The sequence below is a fragment of the Galeopterus variegatus genome, unplaced genomic scaffold, assembly GCF_000696425.1.
Source record: "Galeopterus variegatus unplaced genomic scaffold, G_variegatus-3.0.2 Scaffold2068, whole genome shotgun sequence".
Classification (NCBI taxonomy): domain Eukaryota; kingdom Metazoa; phylum Chordata; class Mammalia; order Dermoptera; family Cynocephalidae; genus Galeopterus; species Galeopterus variegatus.
Genome location: NW_007728179.1, coordinates 120,853 through 145,022, shown reverse-complemented (window position 1 = coordinate 145,022; position 24,170 = coordinate 120,853). Strand labels below are relative to the sequence as shown.

General features: G+C 40.5%; 1 protein-coding gene across 2 annotated transcripts in view; it reads right to left on the bottom strand.

The window, feature by feature from the left end:
• Nucleotides 1–19,882, bottom strand: part of IGBP1 (immunoglobulin (CD79A) binding protein 1) — a 24,518-nt gene extending 4,636 nt beyond the window's left edge. Inside the window, exons 1-6 of one of the 2 annotated variants that reach the window (XM_008580334.1) lie at nt 19,652–19,882; nt 19,032–19,448; nt 18,357–18,650; nt 9,643–9,838; nt 8,000–8,079; nt 7,155–7,267 (exon numbers count right to left, since the gene is read on the bottom strand). In XM_008580334.1, coding sequence (XP_008578556.1) covers nt 7,155–7,267; nt 8,000–8,079; nt 9,643–9,838; nt 18,357–18,650; nt 19,032–19,222 — 874 coding nt within the window. In that variant the 5' untranslated portion in view covers nt 19,223–19,448; nt 19,652–19,882. Of the gene's footprint in view, nt 1–7,154; nt 7,268–7,999; nt 8,080–9,642; nt 9,839–18,356; nt 18,651–19,031 lie in introns of both variants that reach the window. The other variant, XM_008580333.1, reaches the window with a different exon arrangement.
• Nucleotides 19,883–24,170: the final 4,288 nt, after the last annotated feature.

The following is a 24,170-nucleotide window of genomic DNA, read 5'->3' as shown; positions in this document are numbered from 1 at the left end:
TTTTCTTTTTTTTTTTTTCCTTTTTGTCTTTTTTTCGTGTCCGGCAACGGATTGCAACCCTCAGTGTCGCACCTGCACCTCGCTCAGCCAGTGAGCGGGAACCGGTCTGTATGTGGGATCCGAACCCTCAGCGGGAGCGCCGCCGCGCTCCCAAGCGGTGCACTGTAGCAGTGCGCCACCGGGCCGGCCCCTGTTAAATGTTTTTGCAGATGCTTTTCCCATTTCAAAAAGAAGTTGCTCAATATTGACATTATCTGAATGTACAGGCCTTTCATACTCTATACTCTCTCCCTTTTAATCCTCATTTAGTCTCAGTTCTACAAGTGACCATAAGTTTAATGCTCACTAGCAGTCAATGTCTCTCTCATCATTTTGGTTTTCTTTTTTTTTTTTTCCCCCTTTTTGTCTTTTTTTGTGTCCGGCAACGGATCGCAACCCTCAGTGTCGCGCCCGTACTGGACCGGGACCGGCAAGGGGACCGCAAACCTCAGTGTTGCACCCGCACCTCGCTCAGCCAGTGAGCGGGAACCAGTCTGTATGTGGGATCCGAACCCTCGGCGGGAGCGCCACTGGGCCGGCCCCATCATTTTGGTTTTCTGAAGCTCATTCTCTAGCAAATTCCTCAGGAAGGAATCATGGGAACAATATTTCCTGAGTTCCTGCATGTTGATAAATGTCTTTACCCTTTATACTTGAAAGTCAGTTTCACCAGATATAATGTCCTTGGCTTGCATTTTTCCCCTTTGGGTAGCTTAAATATCTGCTACTCCTTTTTCTTCTAGTATAAAGTGTGAGTGTCAAAAAGTTTGAGAGTAATCGAAGTTTCTTTCCTTTATAATCACCTACTATTTCTGTTGAGATGTCCACAGTATTTTTTTCCTTAAAGTCTAGTAATTTTATTAGAATGTGTCTTGTTGGTCACTCTGGGTCAAAATTCTCAGGCAAACCGTGTGCTCTTTCGTATCGGGAGTGCCGCCGCGCTTCCCAAGCGGTGCACTTATCCAGTGCGCCACCGGGCCGGCCCAAACCCTTTCACTTTTTAAAAATTCCTGAAAAGCTTATTATTAGCTTCTAGCATTTTTCTTTTGCCTTGCTTTAGTTTTCTTCTTCAGATAATCCTATTATCCATATGCCATGTCTTTTTTGCTATCTTTAATATATTTGCCAGTTTTTCTTGAATCTTGTTTCTTTTGATTTAAAAAATTTTTCTTCTTTTTATTTTAGCAAGACATTTTCTGTTGTGTTCACTCACTTGTGTTTCCTTCTACTTTAGCCTTCATTTCTGAAAGAATTCTTTTTCATTTTCTGCAAGTTGTCACCACATTTCCGAGTTTTTCTAATCCTGCTTTACATTGCTCTTCCACGTCCTATGTTATTTTCTGAATATCTTCCAACTCATTTTCAAATATTATGTTTCAGATTTGTTCTGGCTTTTTTTTTTTTTTTTAAGGATTTCTTCACTTTTCTCTTTTTCCCTTATAATAATTTTGTGTGGGATTTGATCTTGATAATTTTTTGTTCATTTTTTTAAAAAACAGCTTTGAGATATATTTCACATACCATAAAATTCACTCACTTAAAGTGTACAGTTCAGTGGTTTTTAGTATGTTCAAGGGTTGTGCAAACATCACCACAATCTGTTGTTCATTTTTATGTGAAATAAGTTTTCTTGAACTTTTAGGAAGAAGCGTGGTTCAGGGTGGCTTTTCTAACTTTACAGAGGCTCCCTTTCTGCTGTTTTTATGTAGGTTAAAGAAATATGACGACTTGCTTGATTAAAGTTCCTGGTTCTGGTCCTCTCTCACACTTTTTTTTTTTTTTTCCCCCTTTTTGTCTTTTTTTTTTTTCGTGTCCGGCAACAGATCGCAACCCTCAGTGTCGCGCCCGTACCGGACCGGGACCGGCAACGGGATCGCAGCCCTCAGTGTTGCACCCGCACCTCGCTCAGCCAGTGAGCGGGAACCGGTCTGTATGTGGGATCCGTACCCTCGACGGGAGCGCTGCCGCGCTCCCAAGTGGAGCACTGTAGCAGTGCGCCACCGGGCCGGCCCCTCACACTTTTACCTGTACCTTCTTTTTCTTTCTTCTCTATTGTTCCTGTCCTGCTTAATTTAGATTCTACTCTCAGTAATTTCTCCTCAGTGTGGGACCATGTCCTGGGAGACCTGGTGGATCAATTTCAAGAGTTCATTAAGGACTAGACTTTAACGACAGGTCCATTGTATTCACCTGGTTTTCACTGGAGACCAAAACCCCTCCCAGTTTCAGCTGCTGTTCTTAAACTGGACTGCTGTTTTTTAGTGCATACACTGTTTTGGAATTCTCCTGTTTGTCGGGTCTTTCGGATGGTCTGTCAAATCCTGCTTTCTCCCACACAGATGCCAATAACCTGTTGGTCTTGTGGCTGTGGGTGACTTGCCCTTACCTGTTTCTATTTTGGGGTTCGTGGAGATATGTTGTCACCTATTTTCATTGTAAATACTGTCTACGGTTTTTTTTTTTTTCATTTTTATTGATGTATAACTTACATGTAGAAAAGTACACAAACATAAGTATAGCTCATTGAATTTTCACATACTGAACACATCCATGTAATCAGTACCCAGATCAAGATACGAAGCACTACTAACACCTCAGAAGCCCCCTCAGGTCCAATTCCATTCATAATCCCCCACTAAGGGTGAACACTATACTGGCTTTTAACCAGCACATACAAGTTTCATCTGTTTTTGAACTTTACATAAATGGAATCATGCAGTATATAATCTTTTGCATCTGGCTTTTTTCACTCATAATTAGATTAGGTTTGCAAGATTAAGCTATACTTGCCACTTACAGCTTTAGAACTATAATTTAACCTTATTGCTACACAGTATTCTATTGTGTGAATATACCAAAATTTATTTATCCATCCTAGTATTTATGGGCATTTCAGTGGTGTCCAGTGTGGGCTAGTACAAACAATGCTACTATGAACAGTCTTATACAGGTCTTTTGTGGTCTCATTCCTCCTAGGTATATACCGAGGAGTGAAATTGCCAGGTCATGGGGGTATACACATGTTCAATTTTTGTGTATCACTACCACCCAACACTAGGTTCCCCATCTTTATTTTTTCCTTTCATCTATTTACTTAGGGCTTACTTTTGGTCTTTTTCCCCCACTTCTTAAGGTAGAACCTTAGGTAACTGATTTTATATTCCTTTTTCCTAATGTAAGTGTTGAAAATTATACATATTTTCCTTTCGGCATTGCTTTACTTGTATCTCACAAATTTTGATGCTGTACTTTCATCATTCAGTTCAAAGCATTTTCTAATTTTCCTTGTAACTTCTTCTTTGAAATAATAACCATGGTTTATTTAGAGGTATGTTGTTTAGTTTTCAAATATTCAAGGGTTTTCTAAGTATGTTATCAATTTCTAATTTAATTCCATTGTGATCTGAGAACATATGCAGTATAATTTCAATTTTTGAAAATTTATTAAGACTTATTTAATGGCCTGGTATACAGTCTACCTTGGTGAATATACCATGTACATTTGAGAAGGCGTATTTTGTAGTTGTTGAATATAGTTGTTCCATAAATGTCAAATAGGTTAAGGTAGTTGATAGTGTTGACTAGATTGTCTGTGTTCTTACTGATTTTTTGTTTAGTAATTCTATCAATTACTGAAAGAAAGGTATTAAAACATCTAACTATGATTGTAGATTTGCCTATTTCTCCTTTTGATTCTGTCAAATTTTTTCTTCATGTAATTTATTAGGCACAAACACATTTATGATTGCTATGTCTTCCTGATAAACTTCTCCTTTCTTTTATCAGTATGAAATGTCCTTTTTTTTTTTTTATCTCTAACACCTTTTGTCTTGAAGTCTACTTTATCTGATATTACTATAGCTACTGAAGCTTTCTTGTGCTTACTGTTAACACAGTATATCTTTTTTGATCTTTTTACTTTCAACCAATCTGTGTCTTTACATTTAAAATGCATCTCTTATAGACAGCATGCAGTTGGGCCCGATAATCACTCCCTGATTCCTAATTTGAAGGTTTATTCCATTTATATTTAAGGTGTTCTGAATTTGGCCATTCTAATAGGTGAGTAGTGGTATCTCATTATTTAATTTGCATTGTCCTGATGACATATGATGTGCAGCATCTTTTCACATGCTGATTTTCCATCTGCATACCTTCTTTGGTGAAGTATCTGTTAAGATCTTTGGCCCACTTTTTAATCAGGCTGTTCATTTTCTTATTGTTGAGTTTCAAGAGTTCTTTGTATATTTTGGATAATAATCCTTTATCTGATATATCTTTTGCAAATATTTTCTCCCAGTCTGTGGCTTGTCTTCTCATTCTCTTGATGCATTATTTTTTTAAGTGTTTGCTCTAGGAAATACAATATTCATCTCTAACTTCCCAGTCTACTTAGAGTTAATATTATACCATGTGGTTGGCACCCAACAATCCCAGCCTCCTGATATTCATGATCTTTTGTAGTCCCCTCCCACACCATATCAGCATTGGTCTATGTGACCAAAAGAATATGGCAGAAGTCATAGTACATCACTTCCGGCATTAGGTTATAAAAGATACTGAGGCTTTTGATCTTAGTCATTCCCTCCCAGATCGTTCGTTCTGAGGAAAGAAAGCTGTTAAGTTGTGAGCAACCCCTTGGAGAGACCCATGCAGTGAGGCCTCCTGCCATCAGCCACATTGATGGGCTTAGCAGTGGATCCTCTAGCCCCAGTCAAGCTTCCAGAAGACTGAAGCCCCACCTGACAGTTTGACTGTAACCTCATAGAGGCCCTGAGCTAGAAACACCCAGTTAAGTTTCTCTTGGATTCCTCACCCTCAGAAATTATATATGATACAATAAGTGTTTATTCTCTTAAGCTGCTAAGTTTTAGAGTAATTTGTTACATAGCTATAGATAATATGTTCCATTTCACATAAAATAGAATCTCACAAAGAAATAGTTCCATTTACCCCCTGCCCTTTTTGCTATAGCTATCATATGTATTACATTTGTTACATTATAAATGCCACAAGACAATATTATAATTTTTTCTTTAAAAAGCCATAAATAGTTTTTAAAAATTAGGTAGAGAGCAAGAGATAGTCCTCTGTATGAGGGTACTTCAAAAAGTTCATGGGAAGATTCATACTATCTTTTAATTCTATTTTCCACAAACTGTTTGAAGTACCCTTGTATTTACCCATATAGTTAAATATTTCTGCTGCTCTTCACTCCTTGAATATCCAAGTTTCTATCTGGTATCATTCCCTTCCGCCTGAAGAATTTCCTTTTTTTTTTTTTTTTTTAATCTTTTTTCGTGACCAGTAACGGGATCGCAACCCTCGGTGTCGCGCCCGCACCGCGCTCAACCAGTGAGCGGACCGGTCTCTATATGGGATCCGAACCCTCGGCGGGAGCGCCACCGCGCTCCCAAGCGCTGCACTCTACTGAGTGCACCACCGGGCCAGCCCAAGAATTTCCTTCAGCATTTTTCTAATGCCAATTTTCTGGTGAAAGATTCTTTTAGCTTTCATCTATCTAAAAATGTCTTAATTTCACTTTGATTTTTATGGATATTTTCACTAGATATAAAATTACGAGTTGAAAGGTTCCCTCCCTAGCACTTTAAAGATGTCTCACTGTCTCTGGCTGTTTCTAATGGGAACTCAGGAATAATTCATATCATTGTTCTCCTATATGTAATGTGTCCTTTATCTCTGGTTGATTTCAAAATTTTCTGTTTCTTTGGTTTTCAGCAGTTTGACTACAATGTGCTTATGTGTGGTTTCCTTTGTATTTAACCTGCTCAGGGCTTAATGAGATTTCTGAATCTGTAAATTTGTGTTTCACAGATTTTAGGAAATTTTCAGCCACTACTACTTCAAATATTTTTTTCCTGCCCCCTTCTCTTTGTCCTGTCCTAATGATATTCCAATTGCATGTATGTTAGACCTTTTTACATTGTTCCACAGGTCACTGAGGTACTGTTTACTTTTTTTCCAAACTTTTTTGTTTTTCAGATTGGATAATTTCTATTGATATTTAAGTTACCTGACACTTTCTTCTGTGATTGCCAATCTGATATTAAGTTCTTCCAACGATTTTGAAATTTCAGATATTGTATTTTTCAGTTCCAGGTTTTCCTGTGCATAGTTTCTATTTCTCTGTTGAGATTTCTTATCTTTTCTTTCATAAGAAGTATATTTTCCTTTCTGCCCTTGAGCATAGAAATAATAGCTGCTTTAAGGTCCCTGTCTGCCAGTTCCAACATCTGAGTTATCTTGGGGTTAGTATCCATTGATTGCCTTTCCTCTTGAGCATAAGTCACATTTTCCTGTCTTTTTTTTTTTTTTTCATGTCTAGTACCTTAGGATTGAATCCTAGACATTGTGATTGTTATATTGTAGAGATCCTGAATCCTGTTTTATTCCTCTAATGAGTACCGATTTTTCATTATAGCAGGCAATTAATTTGCCTAGAACTAAAACACCAATTCACTCCGGGTGTGTGCATACTTTTTCTGCTATACCATATTAATTCCACTTTTCTGATGACCACCCTTGCCATCTTTCCCTTCCAAAGACATCTCTGAGTACCTACTATGATCCAGTTACTAAGTTGGGCACCAAGAATACAATAAGTCAAAGTCCCTGCCCTCAAGGAATCCAAAATACAATTCCTTCCAAGTGTTGAATGCCCTCCAGTTTATGCCTGTTTTTGGTACTCTCCAGTGCCTTCAGGTAGTTGTTTTTCAAAGTATTTTGTTCAGTTTGTAATAGTTACCAGTATAAGGGGTCAGCCTTATAGGGGTTAGATACAACCTGCTCTGCCATTACCAGAAGCAGAAAACTGCTATCCATGAATTTTTGGTTTTGCTACCTGTCTGTTCTATTTTTATGTTATAATATTTGGAGAGATTCAAAAGCTATGCTGCCACTGTCCCCATCCTCTCAGAATCATCTGCTATCTATTTTAATAATAAATACAATACTGCTTAGAATCTTTCTATTACTCAAAGTCTCTGTCCAGACTACTACTGCTTTAAAGGGCAACAATACTTGGTCAGAATGTAATTAATTGTTAGGGAGTAAGGGACCAGTAGTATACTTATTTTCCTCCCACCCCTTCATACCTGGTGTTGCCTTGGCTATTCCCTGATCTGGTAATGTTCCATGTTTCTGATGCTGATCATACCACTCACTCACTGTCATAGTTGCCAGGCTTGGATAACCAGCTCCAAATACTCTGCAAAAAGCACATTGCATTTAGAAAACAAAACAAAAACAGCACTATTAAAAAGCATCTTCTCTTTAATGACAAAACCTGTGTATATTTCAGCCTTGTTCCCCTACCCAACTATCTTCTGAGGAGTTATACAAACTCCTGTGAGGATATGTAAAAAGAGGGATCCACAAAGGGGCATTAAAGTCAGGAGTTTCATGAGATGATGAGTGACCCAGAATCACCTCCCAATAAGCAATCTCAGAGGCCAATGCCCCACAGAGCAGTGATGACACTGTGAAATGGGTATTTATAGTTGGTAGCTCTGAAACATACACAGAAGGAGAGTCTCCTGCTACCCTATGGAAAAGTATCTCAAGAACTCAGAATTAAATTATAAATAGGCAAATATGTCCCTTTGAGAATCACAGCAGAAGGCAGGAAGAGTGGCAATAATGAGAAAAAAATGTTAAGTATACACTTCTTCATTAGATTCTTTCCTTTTTTTTCTGTTCTGTTTATTTATTTGTTTGTTTCCTTTTGAGCCTTTTTAAAGCTCGAGTTTGTGAAGGAAATGTCTGAGGAAGACAGACATGGAGAAAGTATCAGGAGAGATAATATCCCTTTGATGAAAGAATGGCTTCCATAGCTGAAGCCATGACTTTTCAACAATGCCCATTGAGTGTTACTCATGCACTGCCACTGAACCATAAAAGCAGGGGCTTCAAAGGCTACCCACTTTCTAGTACTACCTACTTGGCTTGGGCCGCATTCCGAGTGAGAATAAAGGGCTTCGCTGGAGGCCTCTTCTGATGAGATGAATGAGAAGTTGATGCCTAAAAAGAAAATTAATTATCGGAGGCACATTTGCCATTTTGCCCACCCTATTATGTAGGCTCTTAAGTCTTCAGATGCTTGAAAAGCTCTGGATTCAAAATTTACTCATTTTCTATTTATCAATTTCTAAAGATATAGCAGCAGAACACTAATTAATGGTGGAGATTGCTTAGCTCTTCTGAGGGGGCCTAAATACCTTGCTTTTAAAAAGAGAGGAAAAGAAAGTTCTCCCAGGAATCATCTCATCTCAAGTAAAAAATTACCTGGCTTTAAGATACCCTCTCTAAAGAAGGAAATTCCAAAGCCATCTCCCATGTTCCATTGAAATCCCTTGAGCTGAACTTGAAGCCCCTTTCCTCAGCCTGGCCTTCGGTGGAAAAGCTGAATTATTGAAGAGACTTCTTTTAAAACCCCTTCCAAATAATTATGCTATTGATTGTCAAGAACCCCTAGGGTGCTTTAGAAGTGAATGCTCCTAAATGAAGTGGGGAAGGATAGGTCAGTAGTTTTCATATAGAGGTATACAGAAATGTTTTAAGAAACCTTGGCTTTCTAGGGGCACACTGAAACAAAGTATGATCAAAGAAAAGGTGCTCACTTGGTTCTAGCTCGATTACTCCCAGAACCAATTCCAATACCACGCGAGAGAACATCTTTAAAAATCCAACCAAAGAAGGGAACTGGGCAGGAACCAGAAGAGTTCAGCCTCAAAATGCTTAAAAAACACTCATCTAGATCCGCTCAAGGGGCCTTATGGTGTGAGAATACTAATTGTTCATTCTTTGATCTTTTAACGTGAAGAGCTAGGTTGATGTTATTGTGAGACAAGAGCTCCTGGGTAATAAGTACAAATCAAATTAGGAAGAGGTTTCTCTGAGGACTTAAATAAATGCCTGTGACTAGCTGATAAATTTAACTCAATTCATGTATTCTGAACCAAAGAGCAAGTGGAAGCAGAGCCTATTTCTTTTGAAGCAGCAGCTCCAAAACAGGTTTCTGATCTTCAAAGACAGCCAAAGCTGTGTTACACCAGGGTTTCTCTACCAGTATACTGGACATCCTGTGCATGGAGATGTCCTTGTTATGTCTCCTACTTGGGTGATTAAATTCTTGTGTAAGGTTAAATCTGAATTCCTCCCTCAACCTAAACATATTCCCTGGTCTTTTGTTTTATCTTCTTTCTACTCTTTTCTCTCTCTCCTCCACTTCTACTTTTCTTCTCCATTCCCATCCTATTCCTTTTCCCCTTTGTTTATCATAGTCAAGAACAGATTTTAAGGCCTGCTCCCTAGGCAGTAGCTGTGACTTCCCACTCTCCCCCATGGTATATCACAAAATTACAAATGAATAGAAATGTGTTACAGGTTAGAAAGCAATGAGGAACATTACTATAAGCTAAAGAGAAAGCTACGATAGTGAATCTTCAGCCTTTCTCTACTCATCTTAGTAAGAACAATGAATTTATGGAGACTTAAAAGGATTTTAATTTCATTACTCTCCTGTAGAATATTCAAATCTCTGATGGTAGCTTTTGGAGCCACGTGGACAATGACCAGGCTTACCTCTCTTGAGGAGTCTTTTTCTGTCAGGATCTTTATCTCCTGGTCAATGCTCTCGATCTCCTCTAAGCTGATGCCAACCCACCTCTGAATGTGAAGGAGATAATATTCACGAACATGCTCATCATCTGCTTGACCACTTTCCACAGCACTTTTCAGTGCAGACAACCTTTGCTCTACCTCCTTCTTCTGCTTGTATCTGTTCCACAAAAAAGCATTAACCATGAACTTAAAAAATAAAGTATTCCTTCAAAAGCAGGCCACAAATTACCTTTGCAAATGACCAGGTAGTAAGTACGCTGATTTCCACCTTGGCAGGAATACAGATTCCATAACCCACAGCTTGCTACCAGGCAGTTCCCTTGGACTACAAGGCAAGGAAAGGCCCAGTGGGGGCTGAGAAATACATTCTGAAGCCGGGAAAATATAGAAGTAACCTGATCTCAGCAAGTCCTGCCATCATCTTTAGGGATGAGAATGCTTTGGTCATTTGATTACATCAACCCTTACTAGGTTGGGTGCTTGCCACCATGCTTTCATTTGAGTCATACCTTCAAAGAATCATAGAATCTTAGGGTCATTTACCTGCCACTGATGCAGAAATTCCTTGTGAAATAGTCTAAAAAATGATCGTCTCTTCTTTTCTTCTGGGCAAAACATTCCCAGATCTTCTGACTCATTCTTACATAATTTAGACTCATAACCACCCTGGCTGCCTTTTCCAGGATGTATTCTAAGCATGCCATCTATCATTTATCTGACAAATATCTATTGAGTACCTATTGTGTGACTGGCACTGTTCTCAGTGCTGGAAACGCAGCAGTGTATAAAAGAGTCCTTGATCTCATGAAGTTTTCATTCTTCTGGGACAAGACAGACAAAAAGAAATAGATGATTAGTCAGGTGGTGGTAAGTGCTATGAAGCAGCAAAAAGCGAGGTCAAGTAGAGTGATGGTGCCAATGTAGGGGTGCTATTATATACAAGGTGGTCAGAAGAGACCTCTCTGAAGAGGTGACATTTGAGCAAAAACTTCAAGAAAATAAGGAAGTAAGCCATGCTGAAGGAAAAGCAAATACAAAGGCCCTGGAGTAGGAGAGTACCCGGGCTTGACACATTTGAGAGATAAGAAAGAGGCCAGTGTGGCTGGAATGGAGTGAAGAAGAGTGATAGGAAATGAGGGCAGAAAGAGAGCGCCAGGGCCATAATGTGTAGTACCTTGTAGGCTGTGATACCCAAAATATTAAATACCATGGTATTTTGAGATGGAAAAACCACTGGTAGGCTTTTGAATCAAACACATAGCATAGAGTAATGTGAAAAGCCTTTTTCTGATATGGGCCACTGTGGCTGTTGTATGGAGTGTGGGTGGTGGTGGCTGGGAGGCAAGGGTGAAAGCAGGGAAAGCAATTAAGAGGATACTGCCACAATCCAGGTGAGAGATGGTGACTTGAAATAGGGAGGAAGTGATGGAGGTGGTGAGATATGGATGTGTTTGAAATATAAAAAAGCATTTACTGATTTATTGGATGTAAGGGCTTGAGGGAAAAAGGAGTCAAGGAAAAATGCCAAGCTTTCCAAAAGAAAGTACCTTGAAATATCTCTGCCTGGAACCCCACACCAGACCTCTAGAATCAGATGCACCTCTGCAGGTCTTCACCCTAATCAGAGGACCTTAACCTGAAGTCCACAGAGAGTTTGGAGGAGGGGGAGTGGTCCTTAAGCTCCCTAAAATTTTATACAGAACTCAGCATATATATATATACATATGTATACATATATGTGCGTTTATATATGTGTATGTATTTTTCGCTGGAGAGAGATTTTGTAGTTTTTATCAGATTATCAAAGGGGTCTATGATCTACAAAGTCAAGAACCACTGCCCTGGAAACGCTCTTTATTATAAAAATTTTTAGGCTTTTTTGCTCCTTTTATCCAACAAGTGGACATTTTATATAATGTTACAAATAACTGTCACACCATCATCACAGGTACCCTGAATAAAACACTACAAAGGTTAATTCCTAGTTCATGAATGTTATTAGAGATATTACCTGAGAATGTTTAACCCCAGGTCCACTCCTACCCTTACCCTCTTTCCTGGGTGTACCTAAGTCACAGGGAAAAAAGCCACGAGGGCCTTAGAATCTATATAATCCAGGGTAAACTCTGGGTCAGTCTAGTGGTCCTCTGAATAAGGTTCTTTTGCTTCTTTTCCCATTCTCTGCATGTGCACAGCCCATGAACTTTCTGCTCCTTCCTTCTTTTCCACTTCCTTGCTTCTGTGACTTTGCTCTTTATCATCTTTTAGACTTCTAGCTTTTCAACACCTGTTCTTTTAGGCCAGTGTTTTTTTTTTTTTTTTTTTTTTCTATTTTTGTCTTTTTTCGTGACCGGTAACGGGATCGCAACCCTCAGTGTCGCGCCCGTACCGCGACCGGCAACAGGATCGCAACCCTCGGTGTCGCGCCCGCACTGCGCTCAACCAGTGAGCCGACCGGTCTCTATATGGGATCCGAACCCTCGGCAGGAGCACCGCCGCACTCCCAAGCGCTGCACTCTACCAAGTTCGCCACCGGGCCGGCCCATAGGCCAGTGTTTTCAAAACCTTGTTTAAGCAAAATAATCCTTTCTTCTAATGAGAGTTTATATGAAACCCCACTAAGTAATAAACAGATAAAATCTGCCTTGGTTAAATCAGAGGAGGGCTCCCAACATCCCTGCTACCCAGGCATTGTGGTGGAATATTAGGGATCCAAGGCAGATTGAAAACCACTGTCCTAGATCTTTGTTGCTGTTCTAGATTCCCCATCGTGGGCCATTACATGGAAATACTCCCTAGCACCCTAGAATTCCCTAACCCTGTGACCCTTCTGATTGGGCAACTTTCACCATTCCCTTTTTCTGTTCCTAAGATGTTGAACAGAGCTAAAGAATTATAAATTTATGTCTAATGGGTCAACTACAAATCCATATTATCAAACTTCAGCTGTGTGGTCACTCTTGCTCAGCTATCCTTTTGTTCAGCTTTTGTGGAGACTCCATGCCACCACATGCTCCTCGGATGGCCAGCCAATGCAGAATTCAATTTACCTCTTCAACTTAAAATCTCTGTAGCATCACCCTTCTTCCTTTATACTTATCTTTTAAGGAGCTAATTCTGTCTTTACCAAGGCATTTCCAAGGCAATGTCTTTACTATTCCACTTTTGCTATCAATCTAGTCCTCACTGACATTCTTCTAGGCCTCATTCTATCAATTGTTCTCCTTGTAATTAGCAGCTACAAATTTTCACTCAGCTGGTACCTTCCCCCATCTAAGAAACACCTTCCCACAACCCATTTTCTACCCTTTCAAATGCTTCTCTTTTCTATGCTATAGTGAAAACAGCACTGTAACTGGGAATTTGAAGGCCTCAGTTTAAATCCTAGTCTTGCCACTTACTAGCTATGTAACTTGGGGCAAGTCAATTCTCAGAGCTCATTTCCTTCTCTCAAAAATGGGGACAAGAATGTGTATTTCTTGGGGTAAAGAGGATCAAATGGAAAAATACACATGAATATACTTTGTAAGCAGCAATACAAATATTGTTAGCTGATGAGGAAACTGAGGCTAGGAGGGACTAGATGATGCCTCATCTATTAAGTGGTAGAAACTGGATTGGTCACCCCAGGTCTGTCTGATTCCAAAGTCCAGGCTGTTTCTACTACACTATATTGCTTCCATTTTTCTGATGACCACTCTATCTCTCCCTCTCAAAGACACCAAGTACCTACTATAATCTGATTACTGAGTTGGGCAACAAGGGATACAATGATACAATTAGGATATTAAGGATACAGTTAGTCAAAGTCTCTGACCTTGAGGAATTCAGTTATGCTGTGAGAAGTAGGTGAACTAAGTGCTACAGTATCTGGGAGGGTAGATAGGTAGGGAGAGGCTTCAAAAAGGACATAACATTTGCTTTCTGTTCCCCAGGCTTCTATAAGTACTTCTATCAGTGCCTTGTTGAGTCTCTTCTCTCTTAACTTGTGCCAAGGTTTTATCCCTGGCTTTTTTTCTTTCTATGTGTTCTTCCTTAGCAAATCATCCACACCCACACAAGTAGAGGGCTTCTAAATTTTTCACATTAGCACAAAAGTCTCATAAGTTCTAGTTGCACATTTCCATGTGTCTATGGAAATGGCTATGGCTATTCGGTTGTCACTTTAGGACCTAAAACTAGACTCATTACTTAGCCAGATACCACTTCTTATGTATTTCTGTTGAAAGAATGGAGGTGCTGTTAATCAACCAGACTCACACTCACTCCTCAGAGATGGGAATTAGAGAATATATGTGAGGGAACAGGATGAGGAGAGAGAAAAAGGGAGAGGGGGAGGGAGAGAGAGACACACACATCATGTAGGTGTTTTATTTAGGATAGGCTCAGTATCTAAAAAGTCATAGGTGGGGGGGACTTAACGTAAATAAGGATCTGAACAATCTGTATTCTAATTATATAAATGCTTCTTGCAAAAGTCTTATCTCTGGTAACTGTAACTTCATTTTTATCATTTCATCCTAGTTGAAGCACTATTATTAACATGTTAACTTGTCTTTCTGCCTCTGCCTCTCTCTTCCCTTTCAGTATTCTATACACATCACTTCCTTATGCAGACCTCTGACCATACCACTCTTAGCTTCTGCCAAACCAGACGATTATCTACTCCCTGTATGTATCTTAATCTAACCTGCCTTTGAGCTTTTGCTCATGTTTCTCCTGCTTGTCAACAATAAATATTGTTTGAGCACCTTCTGTGTGCCAGGCCCTGTGCTAGGCATACCACAGTGAACAAGAGAGAAATGGTCCCTGACCTTATGTAGTATACATTCTAGTAGGGGAGAGAGACAAAGTGCAGAAAGATAGACACATGAAATAATTGCATGTGAGACACATGCCATGAAGGAAACAAACATGGGACAATGGGAGAATGACAGACATTAACTACTTAAAGAGACTAGTCTGGAAAGGCCTGGAGTGACATTTGAGCTGAGACCTAAAGGATAAAGAATTAGCCATATGAAGAGCATTCCATGCAAAGAGGACAGCACATACAAAGATTCTACAGAGGGAAGGAGCTGGGGATCTGCTCAAAGAACTGAAAGAAGGCCACTGTGGCTGGAGTTCAGTGAACAAAGGGAGAATGATATATGATGAGATTGGAAAGAAGCAGGCACTAGATCATGCAGGGCCTTGTAGTTAGTGGTTTGGCTATCTCAGGTGAGATGCTGGTGGCCTAGACTGAGGTACGATAGTGAAGATGGAGAGAAAGGGAAGAACTGAAGATATCTTTTGTAGCTAGAATTGACAGGCCTTGCCAATGGACTGGATGTGGAAATTCAGAAAAAGAGGAACTAAAGCTAACTCCTAGGTTTCTAACTTAAATACCTAGGTATATGGTAGTGTACTTACTGAGATGGTGAAGACTTGGGCATGTGGGCACATTTGGGGGTTAAAAAGCAAAGAGTTCAATTTACGGCACGTTAAATGTGAGATATTTGTGAAACATCCATGAAGTGTGTTGGAAGTATAGTTCTGAAGGTCAGGAGGGGTCTGGGCTAGTGATGTGAATGAGGGAGCCATTAGCATAAAGATAGTGTTGATACCTCCTCTGTCAGATATTTTTAAAATATGTTCGAGATCAAGCTTGCAAGCCAAAGAAATGCATATCAGAACAATGATACCTTTTTTTGTTTGCCCAACTGGATTTTCATCTAGTGTCAACATCCAAGACTAGTGCAGTTGGACATACTCTTAAACTTTGTTATTGTGGAATGCAATGTTGTTACAATGTATAAAGAGCCTTAAAATATTAAAACTCTTTGAAGGAAACAGTGACAGATGTACTTAAAGATGTTTTTTCATAGCATTGCTTAGATTAGCACAAAACCACAAACAGTCTAAGTATTTGACAATAACAGATTAGTTTAAATAATTATGGTACAACTACAGGATGGAATATTATATAACTATTAAATATCATGATTTCAAAAGACATGAGGAAATGCTCACAATATGTTAGGTTAAAAAAAAAACAGGATAAAAAGCTACATTTACAGTATTATTCCACATTTACTAGGTAAAATAACTATCTATCTGAAAGGAAATACATCAGAAAGTTAACAATGATCATCTATGAGTGCTAGAATTAAGGCTTATTTCTAATTTTTAAAATATTCTGTCTTGCAAACTTTCTACAATGAGCATTATTACTTTTACATTCAGGAAAATCTGTAATTCCTATTTTTAACCATCCTTCAAGAATCATCTCAAATGCCATTAAAAGGTTCTGAAACCTTTTCCTCATCCCTCCAAACAGATTTGACCACGCCCTCATCTTTCTTCACAACTCTGATCTCTATGCTGTTTACAGTCTTTTTTTGTATACTTATTTGGATACCACCAAACTCACTGTTTAAACTACCTGTTACATGCTGATGGGCTGCCCCCAACTTCTTACAAAGGACAGGATGCTGAATTCCACATCATATCAGTCTATTCTATATCCTCAAAAGTCATTTACTGTCACTTATTATCCCCTAAGCACACTTTAGTACTCTTCTTAGCCCCTATCACCTAAAATTACATTATTATTTCCTAACTTACTTCCTGTCTCCTCCACCAGAATAAAAGCCCCATGATGGCAGTGACTTTGTCTGGGTCTCTAATACTTGGAACAGTTCCTGGCACACAGGAAGGGCTCAATATCTGTTGAATAAATGGATCAATTTTCAGCTTTCTAAACCAAGCCTCTCCTCTGAGCTTCGTGCTACCAGACACCTCTACTTGGATGTCTCCTAGGTACCTTAAACTCAACATGTCTCAATACTGAATTCATTCTCTCCCCTATCCCCTGATCTGCTCTTCCTCCTCTACTCCCTCTCAATGAATTCCATAGCCATCCACCTAAATCAGAAACACAGACATCTTCCCTGCTGCTGCCATCTATCTCACCTCCCACGACCAACACACAGGTTTTCTGCAGATTCAACCCTCTCAAGTAAATATATCCCCTCTTTCCCTCTGTCATTGCTGTTGTGAGCCCTCATCACCTCTGTGACCAAACTGGGTCTAATCTTCTCCCGCATTGTTTTCTATCTGCTGTCAGAGTGTGCTAGTTAAAATGAAAATATGGCCATGCTACTCTTTAAAAAGAAATAAACACAGTTCTTCAGTGGATTCCAGTTACCAACCAAAGTAAGCTCCTTAGCACAGACTACTAATAGCAGCTAACATTTATAGACTACTTACTATGTGCTTTATCTCATTTATGCTTCTTGACCCTAAGAGAGAAGTACCACTATTACTATCAGGTGAGGAAACCTGAGGCTCAGACTCGTTAAATAACTTACCCAATGTCCAATGGCTTAAAAGTAAAGCTGGGATTCAAACCTTGGTCTCAGACTCTACGACCTGTACTCTTAGCCACAAATGTGTAATAGCTGACTTTGGGTGCTTACTGTGTCAGACACTGTGCTAAGTGCTTTATATGTATTTCTTTTTTTTTTTTTTTCCCCTTCGTTTTCTTACTGGTCTCTTTTCTTGGGCATAGGTGAGCCAAACACTTTTATATATTAACCCCAGAGGAGGGGGAAAAACAGTGGATTAAAATCTTACATAACATATCTGTATGCCACATGTAGGCTATATGTATTTCTCTTTTAATCCTTATAACTTCTTTATGAGGAAGAACCTATTATCTGAATTTTACAGCTGGAGAAATTAAAGCACTGAGAGATTAAGTTACCCCAAATCAAAGAGTAATTAAAGGGTGGAACTGGGATTCAAACACCTCCCTGAGTTCTTAGCTCCTTCACCTTCCTCACATCCTAAGCCCTCCTTGGTCTTGACCCTACAACATTCCTTCCCCCTCTCCACCAGCCCCTTTACATTGTAGCATCACCTTCTTGCCTACAGTTGCTGTTCCCCTCCCACACATGCCCACCCCAGCACCATTTCTTTAATGTTATCACCTCTGCTGGCTAATGCCCTCCTCTACTCTTCTTCTGGATAATATTCCTGTTCATCCTTAAACAATTCAGCACAGAAGTCACCTCCAGGGAGCCTTCTCCTCTTTACTGCTCCCTCTTTGGTTAGGTGCCCCTCCTGTTTGCTCTCATAGTACCTGGTACATCTCTCTATGACATCACTTTATATTCCTATTCTGTTTCTATGCCTGTTTTCCTCATCGGACTGTATGCTCTTCCAAAGCAGAGACCACCCATACTCACACAAACACAAACACCCATACAATTTGTATTCCAAGTGCATGGTCCCTAGACATTGTGAGCACCCATTTTTTTTTTTTTTTTCACTAAAAGAGTAAGCAACTTTTTCAGTCACACCACTCTGAGAGACTGTGTCCTTCAGAGATATTTACCTCTATCATATGAGTATTGCTATGCTGTCATATGGAAAAGGTTGGGAGACACTTTGCTAAACTACATTGCTGCTGCTGGAAACCACAAGGTAGTAGGAGTCTGATGGTTAGGTATGATCACCTTCTTGAAAAACTCAGAAAAGTATGCTCTCACTAGGGCTTAGGCTCAAAAGGAACCAAGAGAGTGGCATACACCATTCTGTCCTGTCCACACATAAAAACAAAAAAAACATGCACCGTCCCCACCCAACAGCACTGCCAATGAGCAGCCCTCAAATTACAGCTATTGACCCACCTCTCTATTTTAGCCTGTCTTTGAGATGCCATAGCAACGAGGCTAGGATAGGCCGTGGAGGAAGTAGCAGTGTTATTTTCAGCTGAGTTGTTCTTGGTTCTGGGCAGCTCAAACTTTGCCACCTGATAGTAATGGCACTGGGTTAAGTAGTTCATAAAATGTTCTCGAGCCCACTGCAAATGATCTAGACGCTTGTTGCGGTCGACTTGTTTCAGGGTGAGGGCTCCTTGAAACGCTGGCACCAGCAGGTACTTCAGGTCGGTGGAAGCAATCTCCTCCAAATCTTCATTTCGGCTAGAAAGAGCAAAGAGAAGGCTGTGAAGCCTGGCTGGACATTCAAACTGTGATCCTTGCTTCCTGGGGGAGGGGAGGTATAGGTTGGGAGCGGGGCAAAAGGAAGAGGCACAGAACAGCGGCTAGTGGCACTCAAAGTGGCAGAGCACTCACACACTATGTCTATGACGTCAGCCGACACTAGGGAGCAGAGTCGTGGGATATCAACTATCTTGGAAGAGAGATGGGGTATGTAAACGAGGTACAAGAGACTGACTGCAGGGGGAGGTAGGAACGAAAAGTTCTCAGTCTTAAAGCGCCCCTCCACCCAGACGCAATGGCTCCACCCTTGGTAACCATTATCACCTGCGTTCTCACTCGTTATTCCCCTCTCCCCCGTACCTGAACAAGTCGAGCTCCGATACCATTTCGGCAGCCTTCCCAAGGAGGTCCAGCCCCTTTGACACCTTATCCTGGACTATCCGGGACCCGGTGGGTTCCGTCGCTACTTCTATTTCGTCCAGGAGCTGCTTGCTGGTTTCGAACAGCTCGGGGAGCCGTGGCAGCAGTAACTCGTCTTCACCAGCTGCCATTTTGGGGAGGGAGGAACCTAGAAGACCTCATTTCCGGAGTCAAATGAAAACTGCTATAGCAGGACTCGGCTAGCCCCGCAACGAAAGCGGAAGGGGTGCCGCATTGGTCCAGTCGCTTCACTGTTACTAAAGCGTCCAAGGATTTCCGGGACGAGCCGTTTGCCGGTCCTGGCAACCGTTTCCATAGACTCATTTTACCAGGCAGCTTATTAGAAGTCGTAGGCATCTGTTCGAAACAAACAAACGAACAAGAAAAACCCTAGGCACTGTTTTACGGCCTGCTCCTCGCCGCCGCCACTGGGCCGGGAAGTTCCGTGGGCTCTGAGGCCCAGGAGGGACGAGGCTGAATTCGGAGCGCGAGCGAGTGTGGGCGAGCGCGGGAGGACCGGCGCGGGCGCGTTTTAGGAGTCGGCCAGGCGCTTACTTTACCTCGCGAGTCGCTCCCTAATTTGAGGAGTCCGGGTAACCAGGGAGTCCGGCCGCCGCGCCTCCCACGGGCCACAGGTCTGATCATTCGAGCGCCAAGTGCAAGTAGCGCCCCCCTCCACTTCCTTCCACCCATCAGATGGCGTTTCGGGATCTGCCCTCCTCCCCTTCACGTCACCCCTCCTTCCCACACACACCAGCGTCCTTTTGGCCAGTGCCCTGTGGAGCCCCTCTCCTTAATCCAGATAATTGGTAACCTGAAACTCCGATCACCCCACAGCTGGCTTCCTTTCTGCCAGCTACTTCCCAGGTCAAATGTTACTTCCTCTGTGCAACCTTCCTTGACTTCCCCCGGCCCCGCGCCCTCAGCCGCCAAGGCTGTTTCTTCTGTGCGTCTGATCATAGTACCTACCACACTGTATAATAGCTACTGATTTACAAATCTGTCTCCCTTACCTGACTCAATCTGATTAATCTTTGCACCCCTCTGGCAAGCCTGAGTACTTAAGTACTCAGTGTCATTATGAGAATAGAAAAATGAGGGATCCGTTCGGAAAGCAGCCCGGTTATGCAAAACTGCACTGTTCAATAGGTAGCCACTAGCCACAGGTGGCTACCGAGCGCTTGAATGTGGCTATTTTGAATTGAGATATGATGTAAGCGTAAAATACGCACCAGATTTTGAATATCTCAATACTTTTTACATTGACTGCATGGTGAAATGATACTATTTTGGATACAGTGGGTTAAATATAGAATTAAAACTAATTTCACTAGTTTTCACTTCTTAAAGTGCCTCCTAAAAAAATTTAAATTACATTTGTGGCTCACATTATATTACTACTGGACAGCACTGATGGAAAATACGACTCCACGACGTTGGTTTTTTTGCAGCTGTCTGGTACAGTGATCCGAACCCATAGAGCTTAGTGTCATAACACCACACTGTAACCAACTGAGCTAGCCAGTCAGCCCCTACTACAGGACTTTGAAAGAATGGACATCTTCGAACAACATAAATACATACTGATTACCTTAGGACACACCCTGAGTTGTCCTAGGAGATTTAAGTAGAAGGCACATTGCCTGCCCCTTAAAAGAAACTATTAAACTGAATATGCTTTAAATACAGTTGAGAAGAAAAAAGCTTTTCGTATAAAAACTAGAGGGCAATATAGGACAGTATATAATTAGGTGATATGTTCTATTGTATATGCTGTTGGAAAACCAAGAAATGACAAGTCATTCCTTGCTAAAAGTACTTTCAGAAGGCTTCTTGGGCCGGCCCGTGGCTCACTCGGGAGAGTGCGGTGCTGATAACACCAAGGCCACGGGTTCGGATCCCATATAGGGATGGCCGGTTCGCTCACTGGCGTGGCGTGGTGCTGACAACACCAAGTCAAGGGTTAAGATCCCCTTACCGGTCATCTTTTCAAAAAAAAAAATACCTGTGATAACACCAAGGCCCCGGGTTCGGATCCCATATAGGGATGGCCGGTTCGCTCACTGGCTGAGCGTGGTGCTGACAACACCAAGTCAAGGGTTAAGATCCCCTTACCGGTCATCTTTTTTTTTTTTTTTAAAAAAAGAAGGCTTCTTACACATGACATGCACTCATAGAATTTCACAGCTGGAAGGGAGCCTCAAAAATCAGAGGAAAAAATCGAGACCAGAAAGGTTAAGTGACTTCCCCAACCTATTTGTGACAAAGCCAGTGTCTTCTGAGCTCAATTGATTTGGCTCTTTGATGGAGAAGATCTTTCTTGTGTAATGGAGTTTGGATGTGTTGTACCCTCCAAAACTCATGTGGAAATTTGATCTCCAATGTGGCAGTGTTGGAAACTGATTGAGTCATGGGGCGGATCCCTCATGAATGGATTAATGCTCTCTCTCCCTGGGGGAGGAGGGGTAGTGAGTGAGTTCTCGCTCTATTAGTTCCGGCGAGAGCTTGTTGTTTATAGGACCCTGGTACCTTCTTTCTCTCTCTCTTGCTTCCTGTTGCCATGTGATCTGCTCGTACCTGCTGGCTGCCTGCCACTTTCCGCCATGAGTAGAAGCAGCCTGAGACCCGTGCCAGACGCAGCTGTCCCAGAATCGTAAGCCAGATTACCCAGTCTCAGGTATTTCTGTTATAGCAACACAAAACGGACTAAAACTGTGGAACGTAGTGAAGCCCCAAGCTAGAACACTGCTCCACTAGAGGGAGAGGAGATTGGGGCATAAGTGTTGGTTGAAAAAGCTTCCCAGGTGATCCTAATAAACCTCTTTCAACTCCTGCTTTACAAACTGAGGAGCAAGTGAGGCTCTAGAGAACTGCCTACAAGGGTACTTCAAAAAATTCATGGAAAAATAGAGATTTATCTTTTAATTCTACTTTCCTACAACTTTTTGAAGCATCCTTGTATTTGGTTTATTTGGCACCTCTAGTAACTTTAGTAAACTGAACTTTCAGGGTCAGCCTTGGCCAGGAACACAAAGAAGAAAGATAAAATTTGTGGAGGAGACTTGGAAACAGTAATTGTGAGACTAAAAATAATTTGTTTCTCCTCATTTGCTTGGATTAAGACATGTCTTTAGTGTTGCCTAAGAGGAAAAAAAAATGCAGAATTTGACTCTGATCTTGAAATTTGTAAGACATTTTCTACTGCTTTCAAAATGACAGTCATTGTGGGAGTTGTCAATTACTTTCAGAATGTCTACCATATATTAGAATATCATTTTAAGCATTGCATTTTATCCTATTTTGAGATCCAAGATTATAAAGTGGCTATAAAGAAGAATAATAAATACGAGTTGATTGTTCTCTTTCTGTGTTTAAACACTCTATCAGATTAAATTCTTGTTTTGTATGGGACATTAAAAAAAAATCCTAGTTTAGGGGAACTAGAAGGGCCTTAGAAATCATGAAAGTATAATGTTTACTTAAACTTTTTGTAGTAGCATGACTCTTTTTCCCAACCAAATTTTAGAGAGGTCCATAATTTCTTTTTTTATTGAAGTGTACCAATTATACATATTTGTGGGGTACAGAGTTGAATTTCAATTTCAATATATGTATACAAAGTGTTGATCATCAAAACGGGGTAATTAGCATATTCATCATTACAAAACTTAATCATTTATTTGTGATGAGGACATTCAGTCTCCTCTCTTCTATCTATTTGAAAACGTGGTAAATTACTCTTAATTATAGATACCTAGCTCGACTGTACACCAACAGAATTAATTTTTCCTATCTAGCTGTTTGTATCCATTAACCAACTTCTCACTAACCCCCCTTTCCCTTTCCCACCTCTAGTAACCACAATACTGCTCTCTCCTTCTGAAAGTTCAACTTATTATTGTTTATTCATTTATTTTATTTATTTATTTTTAGCTCCCACATATAAGTGGGAACATGTGGTATTTTCTTTCTGTGCCTAGCTTATTTCACTTAACATAATTTTCTCCAAGATCATCCATGTTGCTGTGAATGGCAGAATTTCATTTTTTTTTATGGCTGAGTAGTATTCCATTGTGTATATATACCACATTTTCTTTATCCAATTGTTTGTTGATGGACATTTAGGTTGGTTCCATATCTTAGCTATTGTGAATACAGCTGTGATAAACATGGGAGTGCACGTGTCCCTTCAACATGATTTCCATTCTTTGGGTATATACCCAGTAGTGGGATTGCTGGATCATATGGTAGTTTTTTCTGTAGTTGTCTGAGAAACCTCTGTACTATTTTCCATAATGGCTGTACTAATTTACAGTCCCATCTATAGTGTTTAAGGGTTCCCCTTTCTACACATCCTCACCAGCATTTGTTATTTTCGTCTTTTTTATAAATAGCCAGTCTAATTGGAGTGAGATATCTCAGTGTGGTTTTGATTTGCATTTTCCTGATGCTGAGTGATGTTGGGCATTTTTTTGTGTGTGTCTGTTGGCCATTTGTGTATCTTCCTTTGAGAAATGCCTATTCAGCTCCCTTGCCCATTTTTTAATCGGGTTATTTGGTTTTTTACTATTAAGCTGTTTGAGTTCCTTGTATATTCTGGATATTAATCCTTTGTCAGATACATAGTTTGCAAATATTTTCTCCCACTCTTGTTGATTGTTTCCTTTGCTGTGCATAAGCTTTTTAGTTTGATATAACCCCATTTGTTTATTTTTTCTTTCGTTGCCTGTGCTATTGAAGTCTTATTCATAAAGTCTTTGCCCAGTACTACGTCCTGAAGTGTTTTCCCTGTGTTTTCTTCTAGAAGTTTTATAGTTTTAGGTCTTATAGTTAAGTCTTTAAGGCATTTTGAATTGACTTTGATACATGGTGAGAGGTAAGGGTCTAGTTTCATTCTTCTACACATGCATATCCAGTTTTCCCAGCACCTCTTATTGAAGAGGCTGTCCTTTCTCCAATGTATGTTTTTTGGCCCCTTTGTTAAAGATCAGTTTGCTCTAAATACATGGATTAATTTCTCAGTTCTCTATTCTGTTCCATTGGTCCATGTGTCTGTTTTTATACCAGTACCATGTTTTG